The following is a 22,357-nucleotide window of genomic DNA, read 5'->3' on the forward strand; positions in this document are numbered from 1 at the left end:
AAATGGTAGTATATGTCAAGCAGTAATCATAGGGGTGGCACCTACGGGTAATAATACTATCGTTGCCTTTTATTTATGTAGCCATATTGCTTATCAATAAAAAATGGATTAATCCATTAAAAGTTGTATTATAAAGTAAAATACGAATTTTTTATTTTCAACCAAAGTTAAAATATCATTTGTTTTACACATCTTGACAGAAACGATAACACAAGTTATGCAACATATGTAGATGCAAATTATGCAACTTATGCAAAAGATTATATTTGGGAAAAATAATGATAAAAAAAAAATCATAGATACAGTTGCTAAAAAGGGGTTCCTTTTCTTATGATCTTTATAGAAAAGTTTAAAATGTTTATTCTTACTTTTTTTGAAAAAACATAGAATATATGTAAGCCATTTACGTTGTTTACAAAATTTTAAAACTTTTATAGAATACATTTATCGGAATGAAAATGAACAGAACCAGTGTCTTCAACGAGTACGTTAAGTAAAACTGGAAAATGATCAAACTTATCACTAGTAATATGCTTCATCTGTTTTATAAATTCATCTTTAGTATCAATGAAAGAACCATATCCTCCATGAGCAGTAATATAATTTTCATATTTACTAAAATGATATAAAGCTGATGGATTATTTAAATAAAACTGAGTGTCAAAGGTTTTATTATTGTCATAATTTATTTCACTTTTTTGTTCTTCCCTTTTTTCTTTCATTTCAAAATCTCTACTTCCATATATTCCATTATTATTTATAATAATAAGAACAATTTTTAGTTTGAGTCTACAAATAGTTTCAATTTCATTACAAGTAAAACCAAAAGATGAATCACCTAAAATTGAAAATACTATACAATTTTTATTTTCTAAAGAAGCAGTAATAGCTGCATTCATTGAAACTCCCATCATTCCATTTATTTGTGGTATTACATAATTATATAATCCAAATTTTGGTAAATATAAAATTCCCATCATTAATGATATAGATCCTTCATTAGTAATTATTATTCTTTTTTTTATTTTTTTATTTAAAAATTTGTTTTCTTTCCTTTGTCCAATTATATCACTATTTTTGTTTTCATCCTCACTGCTATCACTTAAATCACAATCGTCTTCATTTTCTGGAAAACTTTCCCAATTTATATTTTCAATATTATCATTACTTAGTTGGTTTATTTTTTCCTTTTTACTATTGTTTACTATTTTTCTTTCCTCTTCTGATGTATATACTATATCGGATAAGCCATGAGCTTTTATTTGGTCTTCATTAAGTAGTTGAAAATAATTTGTAAAATATTTTTTATACTCTATTGAAATATCATTTTGTATAAAATAATAATTAATTAAGATATTTCGTAAAATTAAAAAAGCTTGTTCCATAGTAAATGTATTATTATTTTGATCAAAAAACTGGGTTGCAATTTTTGTGCATATTTTATAAGTATTTTTCTTTTTTTCTTTGCTTAGAGTATTAATCCAGTTTTGTCGATCATCAATCATTGACAATAATGTAGTATCCTCTTTCATAGTAAAATATAATTTTTTTAAAACAAAATATAAATCATGAAAAAAGAAATGATTATTTTTGTCAGCATTTTTTGGAACTTCTTCAACATTATTCAAGTCAATGCATATCATGTTTTCTTTTTTGCATATCAGGAAATTTCCAAAATCGAAATAAAAATTGTATGGGGTACCAATAGAAATACAAAAATCGATATTGTTAAAGAGAAAAGATTTACAAGAATTTACATTATAAATGTAATTTTCTTTTATAAAAGATTTTCCCATTGTGTTAGTATATATTGGAATTTTCAAAAGTTTCGATAATTTTAAAATATATTTTATGCCATTATTACAATTTGTCCCTACAAAAATGACACCCTTACTGTTAGACTTATAAATATGTTTTATCTGGTTTACTAAATTTACAAATTTTTTCATTTGTTCATCAGTCATATGTGGGGTGACATATACTTGATCTGTCTTTACAACTTGATCATTGTTTAGATCAAAATATATATTAACATTTTTTGAAACCATGTCTAATACTTGAAAGGCGTGTTCAATATGTACTGTTTGGTTTATCATTTTATAATCTAAATTTAAATAAACAGGGCCTTTATACTTAACAGCTTGATTTATGGCTTTATCAAACTGATCATAGAATGTGTCTAAAGAATTTGCATGATATACATAATTACATATTTCTTTAGATTTATTTAAAAAATCCAATTGTGGAAAATATTGAAAATTATTATACTTTTCAAAAAGTGTTAAATTATTATCTATAAAATTTTCAAAAGATATTAATATCATAGGTAAATTATTTATTTTTGAATTGTATAAGCCACTAATTGTATTTATAAATCCTGGACCGGAACATGCAAAAACGATTCCAACTTTTTTTTTGTTTTGTGTACTAAAATAGTTTACATAATTAGAACTTATAGCAGCATTTATTTCATTGCGAAAACTAATATAATAAATTTGATTTTTAATAAAACTTTTTATAATTTTATTTATAGGTATGCCATATACTCCATATATATAATTTATTTCATATTTTTTAAAAATTATAGCAATAATATCAAAAATTGGAATATCTTTATTTTTTATCAGTTCAATACCTTCTGATACTTTTTTTCGTGATATTTTACCTGTATCTGTTTTTAAAAAATTATTAACAAAATATATATTTTTAGGTACTTTAAAATCGGCTAATCCTTTTCTCATATGTTCTTTTAGTTCAAATCTTCTATGAAAATTATTCAAATTTAATTCTATACTTTTATTTACATCAAATTCGGTATCTTCTTTAGCATTGTCATTATTTTCAACAACTTTATCGTTCTGTTTTTGAGTTGGTGCATTAACTTTATTTTCCATTCCATTTTCCATATATTCATTTATTTTATTCATATTATTATTGCTACTGATTAAATAAGCACTTTTAACTATTACCGAAGCGTTTATAATTTCACCATATACATCATCCTTTGATCCAAAAGTTATACAATCTTGTATGATTGGGTGTGTTCTTAAAACATCGTCTATTTCATTGGGCATAATTTTTTCACCTCCTCTATTTATTATATCTTTAATTCGACCAGATAAAAAAAGGAAATTATCTTCATCAACATATCCTATATCTCCAGTTTTAAAAAAAGGTACATTTTCTCCAATTTCTAAAAATTTATTATTCATCATATATTGTGTCTTATCTTTTATTGTATTAACATATACATATATATGATCATTATCTTTTATTTCTTTATAACCATACATAACATTTTTTCCATTAATACATATTTCACCTAACGTATTATAGTCACATACTTTTTTTTTTTCGGCATCATATATTACAACTCCTACATTCGGTATTCCTACACTTTTTAACTTTTTCATACATACTTTGTTATTATTATTGCTTATTAATTTATTTGAACTAACTTGATGACATGCCTCAGTCATACCATATGCTTGAAAAACTTGAGTTTCAAATTTTTCTTCGATTTCCTTTTCTAATAATTCATCTAAACTTGAACTTGAAGTTCTAATAAATCTCAATTTATGTTGAACTTTTTTTTTATCACTATCTTCTCTTAAATAATCTTTTTCGTATCGCAATAATAAAATTTTTAATATTGTTGGTATTGCAGAAAAATAACTAATATTATATTCCATTATGTTATTCCAAAATTCTGAAGCACTAAATGAATGACCTAATTGAAATAATATATTTCCTTTTGAAAATAAAATAGGCATTAATACTCCTATTAATCCATGTACATGATATAAAGGCATAACTATAATTGTATTATCATTTTTATTTATATCATATGAATTTACAATATTTTTTATGGTTGTTTTTATATTATTATTAGTTAATTGAACAATTTTTACTTTACTAGTCGTTCCAGACGTATGCAAATGTAGACATATATCATTCTTTGATTCAGAATTGTTTATAACCTTGTCTTGTTTTTCTAATTCTCTACCATTTGGTATATAAGAATATGTAAAATAAGGTTTTGTATTATTTTTTTTTATTTTTATCAATCCTATATTATTCTCTTTTGATAATTCTTCTAATGAATTAAGCACATTTTTATAATATCCATGTTTTTTTTTTATACTTGCATAGTTTTCATCATTTTCATCATAATCATGAACTATTATATACTTGCAATTGCTAACCAAATATTTTTCATATTCTTCTTTTTTTAAATTTGTATTTTGTGGTAAACATATATTTTGATTAAAATTGATACTTAAAAATGACAAAACATATTCTATACTATTAAATAAAATAATAGATATTTCATCTCCTTTTTTTATATTTATACTTTGAAAAAATTTTCGAAAATTTTCTATTTCTTCACATAACTCAGCATAAGAAAACTTCTTTTTATTTGTGTTTAGATCTGTAACATATCTGTCATTTATATTTTCGAGATTGAGGAAATTCTTCAAAGTATTTTCTGTATCCATCATTTTTTTTTTCTCTTTTTTCTTTGGCTTATTTTGTATTATTTCTACTTATAATCTATCTGATTGTTTTCGATATTTGTATGTTTTGTGGCATATATTTTATTGTAATTGTGCTAGATAAAAGAAAAAAAAATTAATCTAAAAATAAAAAATAATATAATTTTTTTTTTCAATCAAAAATATGTACAAAATACGGGTTAACCTCCCCAAATGTATATGCACTTAATGATTGACCTTGTTTTTTTGAGGATGTCGCAATTTTTTCATTTTTACAATTCATTATATGCAATATATTTAAACAATTCCATTTTTTTATGTTATATACTCCTTTTCAAATACCAAATGGCGTTAACTCGAATATTCCTTTTTATGACTATTTAAACAAGCTTCTATATTTTTACCATTTTTCAAATTTATATGAACATTGCTAGCTATTTGCATAAGCTGCAATAGTGTTGGTGGGACTATCAAAAATCCATGAATTTACAAAAATGTAAAATTCCTTTTTGACAAGGAAAAAAAATATAATAATTAAATTTTTACTCCATCTTACAATATTTTGATAGCATTTTTTTTGTAAATGAATATATTCATAAAATATGTAAAGTAAAACTTGGTATTTTCACATTCAAATGCAATAATATAAATCAGGAAAAAGAGAAAGGTGACAAAAAATTATTGCAAAGTCATGTAAATATAGAGCTAGCCATTGGAGAGTTAACAAAATATATGAACATGCAGAAATAAATAGATATGCTTGCTACATAGAATAAATAACAAAAATATGTGCATACATGTGTAATTTGGTTGTGAACAAATAAAATAATGTCCAGTTTGGCATACGGAATTAATAAAGAAAATCAATAAATTGCCCTTATTATTTTTAGGAAGATATATTTTGAAAAATGAAAAAAAAAATCCTTTTAACTACTGTACGAAATATAGAAAAGAGATTTTTTTTTACCAAACACAAAACTGAGCAAGTTAATAAAATAGTATATGACTACTTTTATACAGATATTAAAATTTACAATGTTATTGATGTCCCAGACATAAAAAAATTAATGTTTCAAGGGAATAATAGTACTACTACAATTCCAACTATTACTAACCATAATGTGAATGATGATATTCTCAACAAGAATGAGCAAGCCATATGTTCAATAAGTAGCGATACCAAATTAGTTGAAAATAATATGAACGGCAATATAAATAATGATATATTTAATGAGCAACTTAAACATGTTGTTAATAATTATCTTTGTAATTATATAACTAATAGTAAATATTTTAATCATTTGTGTATTTTTTATATATATAATAATGAAAAAGATAAATTTTATGAGTTAATGAAAAAGTTTAGTAATTATTGTTTTGGTTATGAAGATTTATTTATTTTATTTTATTTAATATGTAAAATAAATTACAAGGACAAAGACATAATTTGTTATATGTTAAAAGTTTTTGAGATTTATTATTATAAAATTGACAACACTTTTTCATATAATATATCTAATTTGTTATTTTATCCTTATGATAATTTATATGCTGCTATAAATAATTTGCCTTTATTTTATAAAATAAAATTGATTAATCTAGACAAGTATTACTTTGAAAAAATAAATAAATTGAAAGGAGACTCGGCGGAAAACCTTCCGGGTCTTAGTCACGAAAACAGTACAGCTAAAAAATTAGTAAAAAAGAATGATACAGGTGAAGAAGCTGAAAATAGTTCAGATATAGACAAGAATGAGAATTTTGAAAATTTTGAAAAATTTGAAAATAATGAAAACACAATTTGCAATAAAATAGATGAAAGCACAACAGGAAATGTTTTAGAAAATTTACAAGAGGTAGATATGGAAGCATATGAAAAACGGATATCAAAAGATAGTATAAAATTTATAAATTTGAATATAAAAAAAGAAAAAAAATATATAAAAACAAAAGAAATAAAATATGAAGGACTTAAACTAAAAAGTTCATTGATCACACAAATAAAAAACCAAGTAGAAAGAAAAGAAATTAATCCATTTGAAGCTAAAGAAATATTATCCATTTTTATTAATGATAATAAATTAGCTGAAAAAAATTATTATATGACAGACTTTATTAATAGTATTGTGAATTATTTTATTGAAAATAATAAAAACATTTTACGTAACAACTTATTGATTTTTCTAGTATTTTTAGACAATATAAAATATTATAGTAACAAAAAATTAAACAATAAAATAGAAGAACTCTTACAAGAATACATACCAAGTATGGCAAATATAAATGCAAAATATGTCGACGATTTTGTAAACGAACAAGTTATTATGCCTAGTTACACAAATGGACAAGATGAACAAAATGAAACAACATCAGATGAAAGTATATCCATTTTGAACCTACTATATAATCAAGAATATACATATAACTTTTCTTTATATGATGAAAATAAATTTTATGAAAATAAAAGCCAACATATAATGAACAAAATATTTAAAAATTATTTTTTTCTCATATGTTATATTTTAAATTTACCCTTAAAATATCATATTTTAAAATCGTATATAAATTTATTTGACATATTTTTGGATATACTTAAAGGGCATAGAAATATTTATTACTCTTTCGAAATTTGTGACATATCTCTTATATGTACATTTTTTTTAAAAAAGAAAATAATAGATAATAAAATAGTTAGTAATTTATTTAGCATATTAAGTTACAAAATCGATGAACTATTATTAAATATACCCAATCAAGATGTTAGCCCCAATTCAAACATGTCTAATAATGAAAAACTAAACCCTCTTACTAAAAAAAATGAATATCCTATACCATTAAATGATATTGTTATTTTTCTTCATTTTATTAATTATTACAATTTAAAATATGATAAATTATGTAAACAGCTAATTATGATATGCTTTAACAAATATCATCATTTAAATGATACACAACAATTTATTTTTTTTAATACTATTGAAGCAATGAAAAAAAAAAATATGATGACTGATTTAAAATATATTTTAGACTACTTTATGTATGACAAAAATATGGAATTTTTTTTAAACAAGAATAAACATATTCAAAAAGAATCCTTAGGGTTTTTATTTGCTAATTAAAAAACAAAAAAAATAAAACCTTGAAAAATTATTTCAAAAGGTGTGAATAGCATAGTTTGACTGAATAAGTGAAAGAAAAATAAAACACTGATAACTAATTAATTATGATTAAAAATGTGAAGCAAATTTTATCATAATTATAGAGTTTTCATATGAGCATGAATAAAAATATAATAAAAAAATAGCTAGCTAAAAGAGGATAAATAACAACATATATTTTTAATAGGAAATTTTCCAAAAAAAAAATCCAAAAAACACACACCAAATAAATAAGCCTGTACACAGGTGTATAAAGTTTAAATATTATTTCCTCCTTTAATTAAATAAAAAACAATATTATCACCAACTCTTAAATAAAAATTGTGATATAAATAATCATGTTGTAAACCCTCTCTTTTTAAAAAAATATAAATTGGATCATATTTATTTTTAATTATAAAATAGTTTCCCCATAAAAGGTAGCTTCGTCTCCCTAGTTTTCCTAAAAATTAAAATAAACAAAAAAATAATAAATAAGTCAAGCAGAAGTATGTGATATATATATATATATATATATATATGATGAGGTAGTAGTTGAAAAGGTCCTTTACCTGGCTCAACGGCTTTGTAGGTAGACTTCATAATAGTTACATCCATTCCCGAATAAATAGTTTGAACATGTTTTAGGTGAGGAAGAAAACATTCAGATGATATTAAATTTTTATCTTTTATTAAAGAGTTATATTCATTTAAATTATACCATAATTGATCATCAAATTGATTATTATATGTTAAATGTTTACTTAATTTATTTGGAAAAAAAGAAATAGATTTATAATTAACAGTACCTAAAAAATTATATAAATTTATAGGTATGCAAATATAATCATTTGGACATGCGTCTTTATTAATTATATGTGAAATATTTATATCATCTCCATTATTATATGATATATCTTTATGTATTTCAATTGTTTTTGATGAATTGCTTTTTAAAACATTAAAATTAAAATATACATAATATGTTCCTTTTTTTTTATCATATATATATTTATGTTTGTAACCAAATCTGTTGTTGTATCCTGTGCAGCTTTTTTCAACCTGTACACGTAGCAAAAATAAAAAAACAACATTAAATATATACAAAATAGCAAAATAATTTATTTTTTTTTTTCATATTTTTTTCGTCTTTTTTTACCTTTGCAATTAATATGCAATCGAGACGGGAAGAGGGCTTGTCCGTGTATAAATATTCATACTTGTAAAAAAAATTGACTGGTTTGAAATATGAATTGTACTCTTTATTAAATTTGGAATATATATTTAAACATATATAATCTAAAAAATCGCTAACACATATATAAATAATTGAGCATGTTCTTTGAAATTCAAGTAAATCATTACAAGCTAAAAATGATAATATATTTTGTAATATTTTTTTTTCCTTAAGTATATTTAAAAATTTAGAATTTGATTGAGTTTTTTCTTTTATACATGTATTTTCATTAGTAGTATCTTTATTAATTTCACAATTTATATAATTAATAGGAATTTTTTTTTTTTTCGTTTCAATTATATTATCATTTTTACCTTGCATGTTCATATTAATTTTCACATATTTTAATTCCGTTTTTTTACTATAATTTTCATAAATTTCATTAGGTTGTATTTTATTTAAATCCGTTTTATCTTCAGCATGATCTGTCTTTTTTTTTTTTAATAATGTATTTTTTTTGTTTTCTTTATATTTAAAATGATTATCTTTTTCCTTCTTTTTGATTTCTCCATTGTGTTTTCCTTTATCCTCCAATGATAATGTTGACTTTTTTTTTTTAATAAAATTTATATAATCAATTTCATCATTGTCTATTAATTTTTCTACACTAAAAAAACCACTATAGTCTAGTTCAAATTCTTTTTTTTCATTTTCATTATTCTTACTATTTGATGTTTGTTCTTTTTTTTTTTTAACAAAATTAATTTTAACTGTTATTTCGTCCTTGTCATTTTTTTCATTATTTTGCTCATTATTTTTTTCATTATTTTTTTCATTATTTTTTTCTTTAGCTTGTTCATTTATATGAAATGGACTATAGGACTCGAAGATATCATCATTTAAAATGGATAGATCATTTTCCGTTAATTTTGAAATATATATATTATCTTTTATGTCAATATTATTTTTTATTTTTATTCTATTTTTTATATCCTTATATAAAATTAGTTGCTTTTGTTTATTATCAGATATTTTATTACCCATCGTAAAGGGTTAAATTATATCTCAAACTTTGTGTATGTATATATGTATGTGTGTGTATGTTGAAAAGACACTTAACATGACGAAGTATTCAAGTAACAAAATAATTAAATATAATTAAAAGAAAATAACAAAATATAACAGACAAAATTACATATTATATATATGGCAAAATTATAATTTAAACATATGTTTATTTTTGTTACATTATTATTTATTTGTATTTTAAAATGGGGATACAAAACTGTGGATGTAAATGTAAATGCACATAATATACCTGGCTCTTTACATATTTAACGCTTTTATTTATTTTTTTTTTTTATTTCCCTTTTTGATTTCAATTATTATTTATTTTGAAATTTTGTTATTTTATTTTCATTTATTTTAGCATATTATTATGCATATATAAAGAAAAACAGAATGTATAACAAATTTTTCAAAATTTTGTAAATATTTCATATGTATATATAAAAGTTTGCATATTAATGAGGGTTTAAATAATATGGCAAATTTCAAAATCTGTTTAATGAAAATAATAAAAAAAAATAAAATATAATAACAAAAAATGTAACAAAATATAGCAGCATAATATAATAGTGAGTACACAACCATGGAAAACAAAAAAAAAAAGAAAAAAAAAATTCTTTGAATTTATATATATATTTTAAAATTTTTTAAAACAATCAATTAACTATTTAATATTTTGTGGTATGTTTTTTATAATTGTTTTATAAATTTCATGAATATTTTTTGAAGATACATTTTCTTTGCAGTCTTGTTTTAAATATGCCAAATTTTGATTAGCACCAAAAAAGTTAATTATAAAAATAATTTTTTGTTTTATTTTTTTTTTCATGTCTTTAAAATAGTTAATATATTGAATAATACATAATACACAAAAAAGGGCTGCTAATGAGGGCCCTTTCTTTTTTATTTGCAGATTATTTATTATTTTTTTTTTCAATCCTTTTGAAAAAGTATAACATTCTTCTTTGTTATTATAATTTTTATTAAAATGCATGTCTTTAAAAAATGGAAAGACAATTTGAGTTTGTTTCTTTTCCATTTTATTTTGTTTTTTGTCTCCCTCCTCCGTTTTTGTCGCTAGCATAAATAATATTGAAATTATGGTTAAAAGGTATTTACTATAAAATTTGTTTTTATTTATAATTTTTTTTTTTTTTTTTAAACTTAATTTTATGGAAAACAAACAATAATATATATTAAAAAACAAATTAATTATTTCTAAAAATATATGGATGTTATTTTTTTTATCATAAAAATTTAAGTTTATTATATTTCCTGTATTTCCATTGTTTATTTCTTTGTCTGTTTTTTCTGAACAATCTTGATTTTTGTCATAATATAAGGTAGAAGATCCATAAAAGTTATTTATAAAATTGTTAATTTGTATGTATATATCTAAGTTTTTATTGTGTCGAAATATTAATAGCTCAATTTGATTGTCATATATTTTGAAATTTATTTCACACAATAATTTTAGCAATAATTCATAAAAGAATTGTATTAAAACATCAATACTGTTCAATATATCTTTTTCAAAACCTTCATTTTGTTTATCTAATAAATTTAGATGATCATTTTTTTGTAAAATTCGATTGTCTACGTTGATTGGTTTAGTTTGGCAATGTGTAGTATCACCTTCTATACCTTGAGGAGTGAATTTTTTTATCGTAAAAAAGGATGTATTATTGTCTATTTTATTTTTAAAAACGATGGGAATGTCCTTATGAAGTAGATTACTACTATTCCTAGTGAGTAAATGAATGTCGTTCTTGTAACTGTGTATTGGTTGGCATGTGGTTGTTCTGTTCACTTTGTTTGCTTCTCCCGTTGTTCTAGTTAATGTTTCTTCTCCACGATTTCCAGACTGCAATGCACGACGTAATGATGAAAAAATTCCACAAAAATCTATTAGAAACTTTTTAATGTGTGTAAAATATCCAAGATAAAAATAAGAGATAAGCATAAAGAATGCAAAATGATAATAAGAAAAATTAAATGAATTTTGATCAAAAAAATATTTATATATTTTAAAAAAATGTAAATATAAAGAATTATTTAAAACAATTAAATAATTCGAATTATCAAATGGTAATAATTTATAACATGATGTTAAAATATTTTTTATAACTACATAATCAGCAAATAAAAAATATCCTTTTGTATGGAATGATAAAAAAAAACTTTTAAAAAAAAGAAATTTTTTAAAAAATGGATTATTTTTAAATAGAAATAAATATAATAGGAAGTATTCCTTTGGCATTTTATATTTTTGTAATATTACATTTTCTAAAAAAAATATCTTGTCTAAAAAAAAGTGATATATTATAAGCATTATCACGTAGTAATAATTAGCTCCATTTTTTACTAATTTAAATAACAAAAAAAAAATCATTGCATTGTTTTCAAAATTTGTTTTATTCCTTAAAATGGTAGTGTAATTATTGTAGAAATGGTAGATAGATTTTTTGAATAGTTTTGTGTAATTACAACTTTTGTAAATTTCTTTTTTTCTCCAACTATTTTCATCTTGTTTAATTTTGTTTTTAAATGGACTCTTAATTAGTAGTAATAGCAAAAATAGTAACTCTTTTGATTTGTATTTTTTAAAAATATTTAAAAATAACAACATGGTTTTTTTCCATTTCAGTTCTACTAAAATATAGAACAATTTATATAAAATATTTATTTTTTTTTTTTTCAAACTTTTTTTATCTCTTTTACTAATATATTCCAGTAATTCAACACACATTTTTTCATTCCATTCATTATGGCCATATCTTATGCTATCCTTTTTCTTTTTCTTTTTTATTTTTGTGTAACTATTACTATCTTTACTTTTGTAGTGCTTATATAGTACCCGTCTTTTACACACACGGGAATATTTGCCATACAAATTAAATACATTACACCAACTTGATGTTGTTTTTGTTTTCCTCCAAATGCTAAAACAACATAAGCAGTAGCATAATTTATTATTACAACATAAGCTTTTAAAGTCGTTTTTACATATATCAATCTTTTCAGTATTGTCATATTTATTTTGAAAAAATTTATAATATTTTCTCGGTATTTCTCTCCATATTTTTTTTTTTTTTAAATATAAATGTTTCTCTAATTTAGCTTTGCATAAAAAATAGGCAATCTTAATAAAATTAAACAAGTCTAAATTTTTAAAATATATTAATCTACTATATTCATTTTTTTTTTTTTTTAAAAAAATACTATTTCTCAGGTTAATATACTCATTTAATGTGTCGTCAAAATGGGTAGCATACATATTTACTTGCATTTTTTTAACTTTTTTAATTTTTTGTTTTAGTAAGTTCACATTTGATGGTGTAAAATTGTTAGTTTTTTCTAAAGTGTTTGATTTTGTTTTACTTTTTTTACAAAAGTATATATGGGCTTGCATTTCATTTTCTTTCTCAAACTTGTCTGGGTCATAACTCCACAAACGTAAATATTTTTTTTTTTCACTATTATCCAAAATAGAATTATTTTTATTTATTTTAATATAATTAATATAATCACATAAATAATTAAAATTACAAAATTTTTTAAAAACAAATTTAGGATTAACATATTGCTCAGTAGTTATACTATTATATATTCCTAATAAAATATCTATCAAAAATATATTATTACTTTGAATTAGATCATTTAATTTTTGATAGTATTGTATATCTGTATTTGCTATAAATTTTATAGACCGTTTATAATAATTTTGTTCTTGATTAGGTACGTCATTTTGTTTATAATTATTTCTATCCATTTCTTCTTTACACTTTTGATTGTTTATATTTAAATTTTCGCAAAAAGAATATATCCACATATTGTTATAAAAAAATGGTGAAAAAATTTCAAATAAAAATAAATATTCATATAATTGTTTATATTCATTTATATTAATAATATATACTCCTTGTAATATTTTTTTATATAAATATAATTTATTTGTAAATTTAAACAAGTCTTGTATAGTTAGACATTTTTTTATATACTCTAAATTAGTTATATTATTTCTCTCCTTTTTAATATTCTTTATTAAAAAAATTGTTTTAAGAATATTATCAAAATGTTTGATATTACATTTATTACTTCTCAAACTTGTAGGTCTAGGAATAAAAGGTAAAGCGTTCAAATTAGTGACTCCTTTTATTTCATTTACTTTATGACCAGGTATATTAGTGTTGTTTTTATTTTTTTTGCTCTCCAAATTATTAGCTTTACTCATAGTGGTAGTAAGATAAATTGCATATTTTCCTGCTTTTTGTTTTACTAATTTTAATAAAGAATTTTTCTTAATTATATATTTTTTTTTTCGATTTAAAAATTTAATATTATTATAAATCATAATAAGTTTTTTCTTTTTGTCTTCTTTCATTTTAAAAAATTGTAAGACAAGCATAGAATTTATATTTCGATATAGTTCCATCGATTTAGTAGTGATACGGTTTTTAATTTTAAAAAATAAATATTTTTCTTCACAGATTTCAGGATAATTATACAGGCAAATATTTTTCTCTAAATTTGTATCACTCCTATTACGGATTTTATAACTCGATCTATATTTTACACACTTCCCTATGACATGCAAATTGTTTTGTTTACTTTTTATGGGGACGTTATTTGATTTTTCAACCTGTACAATATATAAGTTGCAATGTTTAGAGGTGCTATTATTTAGATTGCTGCTTTTTTTTCCATTTTGGACATACTCATTTGATGGCGACTTATTTGGATGTTGGTTTGAAAGAATTGGGAAATTTGTAAATGCATTATTATTTCTATGTGTGTAATTTGAAATTATAATTTCTAGGTATATAAAAATATAAAAATAATATAAGATTTGGAATAATAAATATTGATCATTTTGAATAAACTTAATAAATAAGTCTCCATTTTTTATATCCTCTTGATTAATTAAAAGAAAGTTATTGTTGTTTTTTTTAAAATATGTTTTATCAATATTTGGAAATACTACATTAGCTATAATATTTTGAAAAATGTATTTATATCTCTCTATAACAACTTTTAATATTTTATATAATTTTTTTATTTTTTTAATATTAAAATGGAAAAATAGAAATATATTACCACTAATATTGTATGTATTATTACAAAAAAAAAATAAGTCTTTTTGATATATACAACTTTTATCAGTTAATAAAATATTACTCTTATCGTTTTTACTATTTTTCGATTGATTAAATATTTTTTCAGTATTTATTTTTATACGTTCTATATTGTTTGCTAGACTATTTTTAGCACTTTCAAAAGTTGAAACAGTAACTATGTTGTCATAACTATTTATATCCTTTTCAATAAAATTAAAAAAACTGGAGTCATAATATTTTGAGCCCGTTTCTTTTCTTTCATCTTTTATACAGTTTTGAAAAATATTTATAAATAAGTAAAAAATTAAAAGATTCGATTTGTTTAGTTGGTTTATTTTCTTTTTTTTAATATGGTAAATTATATATTTTATTAATTCATAATCTTGTTCAAAGTAAATTTCACATAAATAAAAATTTAGTCCGTTCCTACTTCGATTATTATTTACTTCTTCTTTATAGACATCACTTTGATAGTAATTAGGATAAACATGCATACTTTCTTTCATATTAAAATTAAAATATATATCATTATTTATACTTTCACTATAATATAACATATATAATTTGTTTTCAATTTTTATAGAATCAATTATTGTATCATGGAGTAAGTAGTCTTTATACTTTTTTATATTTTCAATTGTGTTTCCCATTTTGTATGCACAATTTAATGATGTGGTATATGTATTGGGATTTTCTTTTGTCTGGCTATGTTTACTATTTTTATCATCTATAGAACTTAGAGAAGTAGTATTATTTACTTCATCTATTTTGTTTCTTCCCTTTACACACAAAACCCCTGCATTTAAATTCATTATCTCTTCTATATGTATCGTTTTAATGTTAATTATAAATATTTTTTTAGTTTTAATCCTGTTTAGTATTTCTTTTGTATCATTTAAATTGTTCAGAATAAAAGATAGACATTCGATTATGTTGTTATTTCTTTCATTTTTTAATTCATTTTTTTTCAACTCATCTTGTAATTTATCATTTATAAATTTTCGAATATTATTTATATCTTTAGCTAAACTTTCTTCATCCATTTTTTTTTTTTCTTCATAATATGAAAGACCGCTAGCTGTGTGTGTATTTTTATGTTTATTTAAAAAATAGGAAAAAGGATTTGTTTGTTCAAACAGAATAAAATGTGAATTTGTAAATTTGTAACAAACATTTGCATTGGGCTTTAATAATAAATTAAAGTTTGTAAATTTTTCCAATATCTCATGTATTATTGTAATAAAATATTTATTATTAATAAAATATTTTTTATAAAAATCAAAAGAAAAAAAAACATTTTCGGTTTGATCGCTTGTTGTATTATGGCTAGTATTATTATAACGGGGTATGTTGAAAAAAAAAAGATAAAAAAAATAATAAGAAGGATAATAAAAAACTAAAGTATTTATTACCTTTTCATCTTTACTTAACCATATACGCCCATTTTGTCGTAAACTTAATATTGTATTAGTATTTATTTTTTTTTTTTTTGCTTTTAAAAATACAGATTTATAATAATTTTTATTTTCCTTTTTCCCTATATTTTTAAAACTATTTATTTTCTTTTCTCTTTTTAAAATAACATCTTCCAAACTAATAATTGTATTATATTTTTCACATGTAACTAAAATATTATTTCTCGATATTTCGATATTATTAATTGAACCATTCATTTTATCAATAAGTAATATGCAATCTTCATCATTTTCTATTTTTAATTTTTCATTTAAAATGAAACATGACAATATCCCGTCTAAATCCCCAATAAATAAGTATATCAATTGATTCTTTTCACTTATTAATATGTTAATACTACTTATACTACTTTTGTGATATTTATTTTTTAGCATATAAATATTTTTTTTCAAACTTTTTCCTTCTACTTCCTTGCCTGTTATTAATTTATTTCCCTTTATGAGGAATATGTCGCCATTGCTTGTCCCATGAATGAGCAACTTAAACTTGTCTACAACAAAAATCTGCGAAAAGGAAAGCAAAAAAAGAGTTAGTATAGAAATATAGCAAAAAAAAATAGCTATACATATGGGTGTGTGTTGATATAAATTTTCATAATGACTAACCTTTGTAATAACTTCGGAGGTTCGGCTTTTAATTAGATTTACAAAATGAAGGTATCCAAATAAACATGTTTCCTTTTTCTTAAAAATATATATTCTTCCATTTGTTGAGCCAATGTAAAAATAGAGTTTATTAGCATATAGGGAAAAAAATAATATTTCATCATTTTTATTTCTTTTATTCCCATTTAGTTTGTACAAAATAGAAAATGCTTTCATTTTTTAATATTGGGCATCTTAATCTATTTGTTTCGAAAGTACATAATTCATCTGTCTTCATGTTTATCCTTATATTAATTATGACAAAGAGCAGCACAAACAAATATAACAACTTGTGTGTACTATATGTTTACTAATTATATACATATTTTTGTCTCAATCCACAATATATTCTGCATAAACATTACTAATTATTTACTATATAGCTATGTAACTGTGTAGTTGCTATATTAACAAATATTGTTTTATATATTCTTTATCATATTATTTGAGAAGGACATTATGGATTTTTAATTTTTTATGTATTAACAAGTCTGCTTTAAAAAGAACATCCATTTTATGTGAATGAAAATTTTAACATTTTTATAGAATTGGGTAATACTACATCATATGTATATAAATATTTTGCTGACTTTTATTTATTTGAATTTCGATTTTTTTTTTCAAAATCCATATCTTTAAAAATGGGATACTACTATACAAATGTATACATATCCTTATTTTGGATGTTTGAAAAATTTTAATTATTTTTTTAATTAACAAAAATACAAACTTTGACTTTATCTTTACTTTTTCATTCTTGTTTATTTATTTCTATCTAATAATTATTGTAGTAGAAAATATGCGCATAATTATTTAGTATATTTTATTTACCCCCACCAGCAAAATTTGAAGGGTTTTTAAAAAAAAAAAAATTAATACATATAATATTGCATATATATACATATTTTTATTTAGCAAAAAATTATGATAAAAAAATTGAAAATTTTCCTAAAATAAAGTAATAACAACAATAATATATTTATAGTTTTATTATACATATTGATATTAGCAAAAATTATGAATATCAAATTAAATTATGTTTTATAAAAATTAAATAACTTTCTTTTTTTATGGAAACAAATATATCAACTGCAATCAATTTGAATTAAATATAACAAGGAAAATATGCAATAATAGTTAGTAAAAGATTTATTATCATTTCTTTTTCACTATATATTATTATAGAGAGAAAGAAGTTTGCATTGGCTAATCCAGTTAAAGCAATGCAAAATGAACAACAAAATAATAATAGTTTAGAATCTAACTTATACAAAGTTCAATCAAAATTATAGTACAGCATAAATATTCAGATTGATGATAATACAATATATTTATATATGTGATCGATTTCTTATTGCATACATTTTTTCTGGACAATGAAACTTTGTAGTGTACCTATTTTTGCATAGCAATAGGACTACATATAAATATTTTGTTCATAAAACTTTCACAATATTTTCACAATATATCCTACCTTTGCAACTTCTTTTAACCTACGATTTTGCGTTTCTTGGTCAGCGCACACACATAGAGATTCATAATATATAACTTAGTATAACACGCCAACAAAATGGATTTTCAAAATCGTGTGGGGCATAAAACAGGTAGTGGCATGCCACAAACCAGAGAAGATATAAATCAAGAAAGAAAAGAAAGATTAAAGCAATTAGCTTTAGAAAATATTGATATAACTAAAGATCCTTATATATTGAAAAATAATGTTGGTATGTTTGAATGTAAATTATGCTTAACTTTGCATAATAATGAAAGTTCATATTTGTGCCATACACAAGGAAAAAAACATCAAATTAATTTAGCACAAAGATTGCTAAAGGAAAAAAATGAATTAATGACTAATAAATCAAGTAAACCACCACCTGAACAAAAAAAAATTGTAAAAATTGGAAAACCTGGATATGATGTTACAAGAGTTCGAAATAAAAAAAATCAACTTGGAATATTATTTGAATTATCTTTTCCAAATATAAAAGAAAATACTAAACCCAAATTTCGATTTATGTCATCTTTTGAGCAAAAAATTGAACCCGTCGATAAAAAATTTCAATATCTATTATTTGCTGCAGAACCTTATGAAACTATTGCCTTTAAAATACCAAATCTTGATATAGATGAAAATGATGATTTTTATTATAAATGGTTTGAAAAAAAAAAAATTTTTGTTATGCAAATTCATTTTCTAAGGCATCCTGGTTATACCCCTATTCGAAACAACCCTAACATTTTACCAACTCATATGCAATGGTAATACTTACAGCCTATATTTCATATTATTGACATAAATAGAGCTGATAATTTTTTTTTTGTTTTTCAATTGCAATATAATTAATTATTATATTTTTTAACATAGTATAATTTTTTTTAAAAACGTACACATATTATATAGTATGCCACTTTTACAGCATATTTGTTTTCTTTGTTTCTATACATTTATTTTTTTTTTTTGAAAAATTTAATTATAAAAGCATGTAATTTGAAATGTTTGGCTTAATATTTCATTGGAATGATATACATGCACATAGTGTGTCTTTGCATACACTATGGATTGCCTGTTTTTCATTTCTTTTATATCACTATGATTATTATAGCGTTTATCTATTTTAATTATTATTATTTTCTATGTATATATACATTTTTTTGGTACCGATCAAACTTGACATATATATATATATATATATATATATTCATTATATGTACATAAAAAGTGGATATATATTATGATCTACAACTTTTTATGTAGATGAAAAAAAATTAATAAAAATAGCTATCATAATAACTGTTTCAAAAATTTAATCACTAGATACTTTGATTTGTGTATAATTATTACAAAATATAAATAATAGCGGCTATCAATATAAAAACATACATTAATTTAGATGGTATGCTACTATTAGATATTAACAATGCGTAATTTTTTTTGCAGTTTTCCATATCTTTGCTAACTATACTTTGCTTAAAATTTGTAAATAAGGTTTCTCGATATATTTGTCTTTCCTGTTGTGTTTTGTGCTTTTTTAATTCAGCATTATTCGTATTAGTATTTGCAAATATCATACAATTACTCAAGAAATCTTCTAATTTATTAACCTGAAATGTATCTTCGCTTATTTTATCTAATGCAATAAAACTTTCTGTACTATCAATGTTATTTTCCATAAGTAATGCATGTATTTTATTCAAATTGTTTAATTTGTTAGGACTGCCTGCATTCTGTAAATTAGTATTATCTTGTGTAGATGCATTCTGATCTCCTTTGACTATGTCATTATCTTGGATCATGAAAACCTCGTCAGTAATAGAAACATTGATTTTATTTTGTGCCAACTCACATTGATTTAGCTGGGCTTCAAACGACCATTGTGCTAATTCAATCCCACTTGAATGTATTTTATTTACACTTCCATATAAATCAACCATTAATTTAACAGTACTATCCTCGTTTTTATGTTTTGAAAAATGTATTTGCATAAATATATAACCATGTCTAAAATTGTCCATGCTTACATCAATTTTCTCATTATATAAACCATATAATTCATGCATAAATTTTGTATATTTGTTCAAATTAGTAGAAAATGAATTACTAATCTCTCCAATTTGGTTATATAAATAATCTTTGTTATCTCCTATATATCGTGGTGGTTGGTAGTTCGTATTATCGAAACACACGTTTGGGATATGGTAATTCTCATCCTCATTTTGCTCATTCAATATAATTCCATCGGGAGACACATCTTTTGAAACGATTTCTGCATTTTCAGTGTCTTGTACTATTCCATCGATATTATCAAAACCATTTATCGCACTCAAATTCAAAAAAGAAAATATAAGGAAAAATAGTGGGAAAGTACATAATTTTACCATTATCGTATTTTTGGTTGAAAAATAAAATAATAAGTCTTAAAAGAAACAAACACAAAAAAAGCTGTTATTATATATATTTAATTGTCAATAAAACAATGAATTAAATATTTTTTAAATATAAAACAAAGTAACAATAACAAATTCCTTTAAGAATATTTTAATATTACAAATAAATGTTAACTTAAACAAATTGGTTTTAAAAGAATGTAGAAAATGTTGCCATAAAATAAGTAATTAAAGAAGCAAGTAAAATTTAAAAGAATATTTTATATTTTTTTAACAAAATATAAAAATATATTTCAAAAATAATATTCACTATAAATTGATGTTATAAAAAAATGTATATATTAATTATTTTTTTTTTTTTTTTTTTCAGGTAGCTAAAAAATCGCTATATTGTCTATTTTTTTTTTTTTTTTTAATACATACTTTGGATTTCAATAAATGGCATTATTCTTATCCAAATGCATATGCACACATAGATCGAGCTTATTAATTAGTACATAAACAAATATAAATGCATATATTCACAGAGATAATTTTATGCATTTATAGTATGCTTTTTATATATGCTTATATGCATATAATATTTAATATATATCATTCATTGCCAATTTTTCGTTAATGAAAAAGAACAATATTTGTTATTTCCTTTCCCATTGGAATAATTCAATACTCACAAGTTCATGTATATTTAAAAAGAGAGTGATTCAGCATAAATTACATGATCTATATTTTTCTTATTAAAAACAATTTATTTCGATATGTTTTATTTTAATTTTTTTTAATTATAAAGATGGGTGAATATTCTCAATTTGTAAAGATATAATAAATATACATATTAATGGGGCTTATAAAAATAATATGTCTTTGCCAGATCTTATGTAGGTATTTTCATTGTATATATGCATACACTATATTATGCTTTATTAATATTTTGATGTGTGTGCAAACAGAACAAGGCACAGCATTTAGAATTAGCTAAAAATTATCATGCTTTATATAGAGATAATGTAAGAACAAACAAAAAGTGTTTTATTTTGAGGTATTACTAGTTTTACAATGGTTCCTGTAGTAGCATTTTGAAAATTTTATATATGATGATATACATAGTGTACACAAGATTCCCTTTCATTGTGTATTTTTATTAAATAAAATAATATCTAATAATACAAATGGCTTTTTGCTGTTAAATATATTTTAAAAAATACTTTCAACAATAATAACATAAATAATTTATAATTTATTAGGTTATTTGTTTTTTTAAAAAATTAATAGCATAGTCTTATATCCGTCCCACTAGCGCACGCATACAAAAAAAAATATTTATGAGTAAACAATAAATATAAAAACATATTGG

The 22,357-nt window shown here is 21.8% G+C and overlaps 6 protein-coding genes across 6 annotated transcripts; 2 read left to right on the top strand and 4 right to left on the bottom strand.

The window, feature by feature from the left end:
• Positions 1 to 431: 431 nt before the first annotated feature.
• On the bottom strand, positions 432 to 4,502 carry PVVCY_1101950 (acyl-CoA synthetase, putative; the record flags this gene model as incomplete). Its single annotated transcript, XM_008626178.1, has 1 exon — positions 432 to 4,502. The coding sequence occupies one exon, from the start codon at positions 4,500 to 4,502 to the stop codon at positions 432 to 434; it is 4,071 nt and encodes a 1,356-aa protein (XP_008624400.1).
• Positions 4,503 to 5,404: 902 nt separating this feature from the next.
• Positions 5,405 to 7,615, top strand: PVVCY_1101960 (conserved Plasmodium protein, unknown function; the record flags this gene model as incomplete). Its single annotated transcript, XM_008626177.1, has 1 exon — positions 5,405 to 7,615. One exon carries the CDS (start codon positions 5,405 to 5,407, stop codon positions 7,613 to 7,615), a length of 2,211 nt encoding a protein of 736 aa, XP_008624399.1.
• A 296-nt stretch (positions 7,616 to 7,911) lies between these two features.
• Positions 7,912 to 9,854, bottom strand: PVVCY_1101970 (conserved Plasmodium protein, unknown function; the record flags this gene model as incomplete). Its single annotated transcript, XM_008626176.1, has 3 exons — positions 7,912 to 8,096; positions 8,206 to 8,695; positions 8,793 to 9,854. The coding sequence occupies 3 exons, from the start codon at positions 9,852 to 9,854 to the stop codon at positions 7,912 to 7,914; spliced, it is 1,737 nt and encodes a 578-aa protein (XP_008624398.1).
• Positions 9,855 to 10,542: 688 nt separating this feature from the next.
• Positions 10,543 to 17,292, bottom strand: PVVCY_1101980 (conserved Plasmodium protein, unknown function; the record flags this gene model as incomplete). Its single annotated transcript, XM_008626175.1, has 2 exons — positions 10,543 to 16,974; positions 17,077 to 17,292. The coding sequence occupies 2 exons, from the start codon at positions 17,290 to 17,292 to the stop codon at positions 10,543 to 10,545; spliced, it is 6,648 nt and encodes a 2,215-aa protein (XP_008624397.1).
• Positions 17,293 to 18,685: 1,393 nt separating this feature from the next.
• On the top strand, positions 18,686 to 19,381 carry PVVCY_1101990 (splicing factor 3A subunit 2, putative; the record flags this gene model as incomplete). Its single annotated transcript, XM_008626174.1, has 1 exon — positions 18,686 to 19,381. One exon carries the CDS (start codon positions 18,686 to 18,688, stop codon positions 19,379 to 19,381), a length of 696 nt encoding a protein of 231 aa, XP_008624396.1.
• A 575-nt stretch (positions 19,382 to 19,956) lies between these two features.
• Positions 19,957 to 20,997, bottom strand: PVVCY_1102000 (conserved Plasmodium protein, unknown function; the record flags this gene model as incomplete). Its single annotated transcript, XM_008626173.1, has 1 exon — positions 19,957 to 20,997. One exon carries the CDS (start codon positions 20,995 to 20,997, stop codon positions 19,957 to 19,959), a length of 1,041 nt encoding a protein of 346 aa, XP_008624395.1.
• Between the last annotated feature and the right edge of the window lie 1,360 nt (positions 20,998 to 22,357).

Source organism: Plasmodium vinckei (genome assembly GCF_900681995.1).
Source record: "Plasmodium vinckei vinckei genome assembly, chromosome: PVVCY_11".
NCBI classification, from domain to species: domain Eukaryota; phylum Apicomplexa; class Aconoidasida; order Haemosporida; family Plasmodiidae; genus Plasmodium; species Plasmodium vinckei.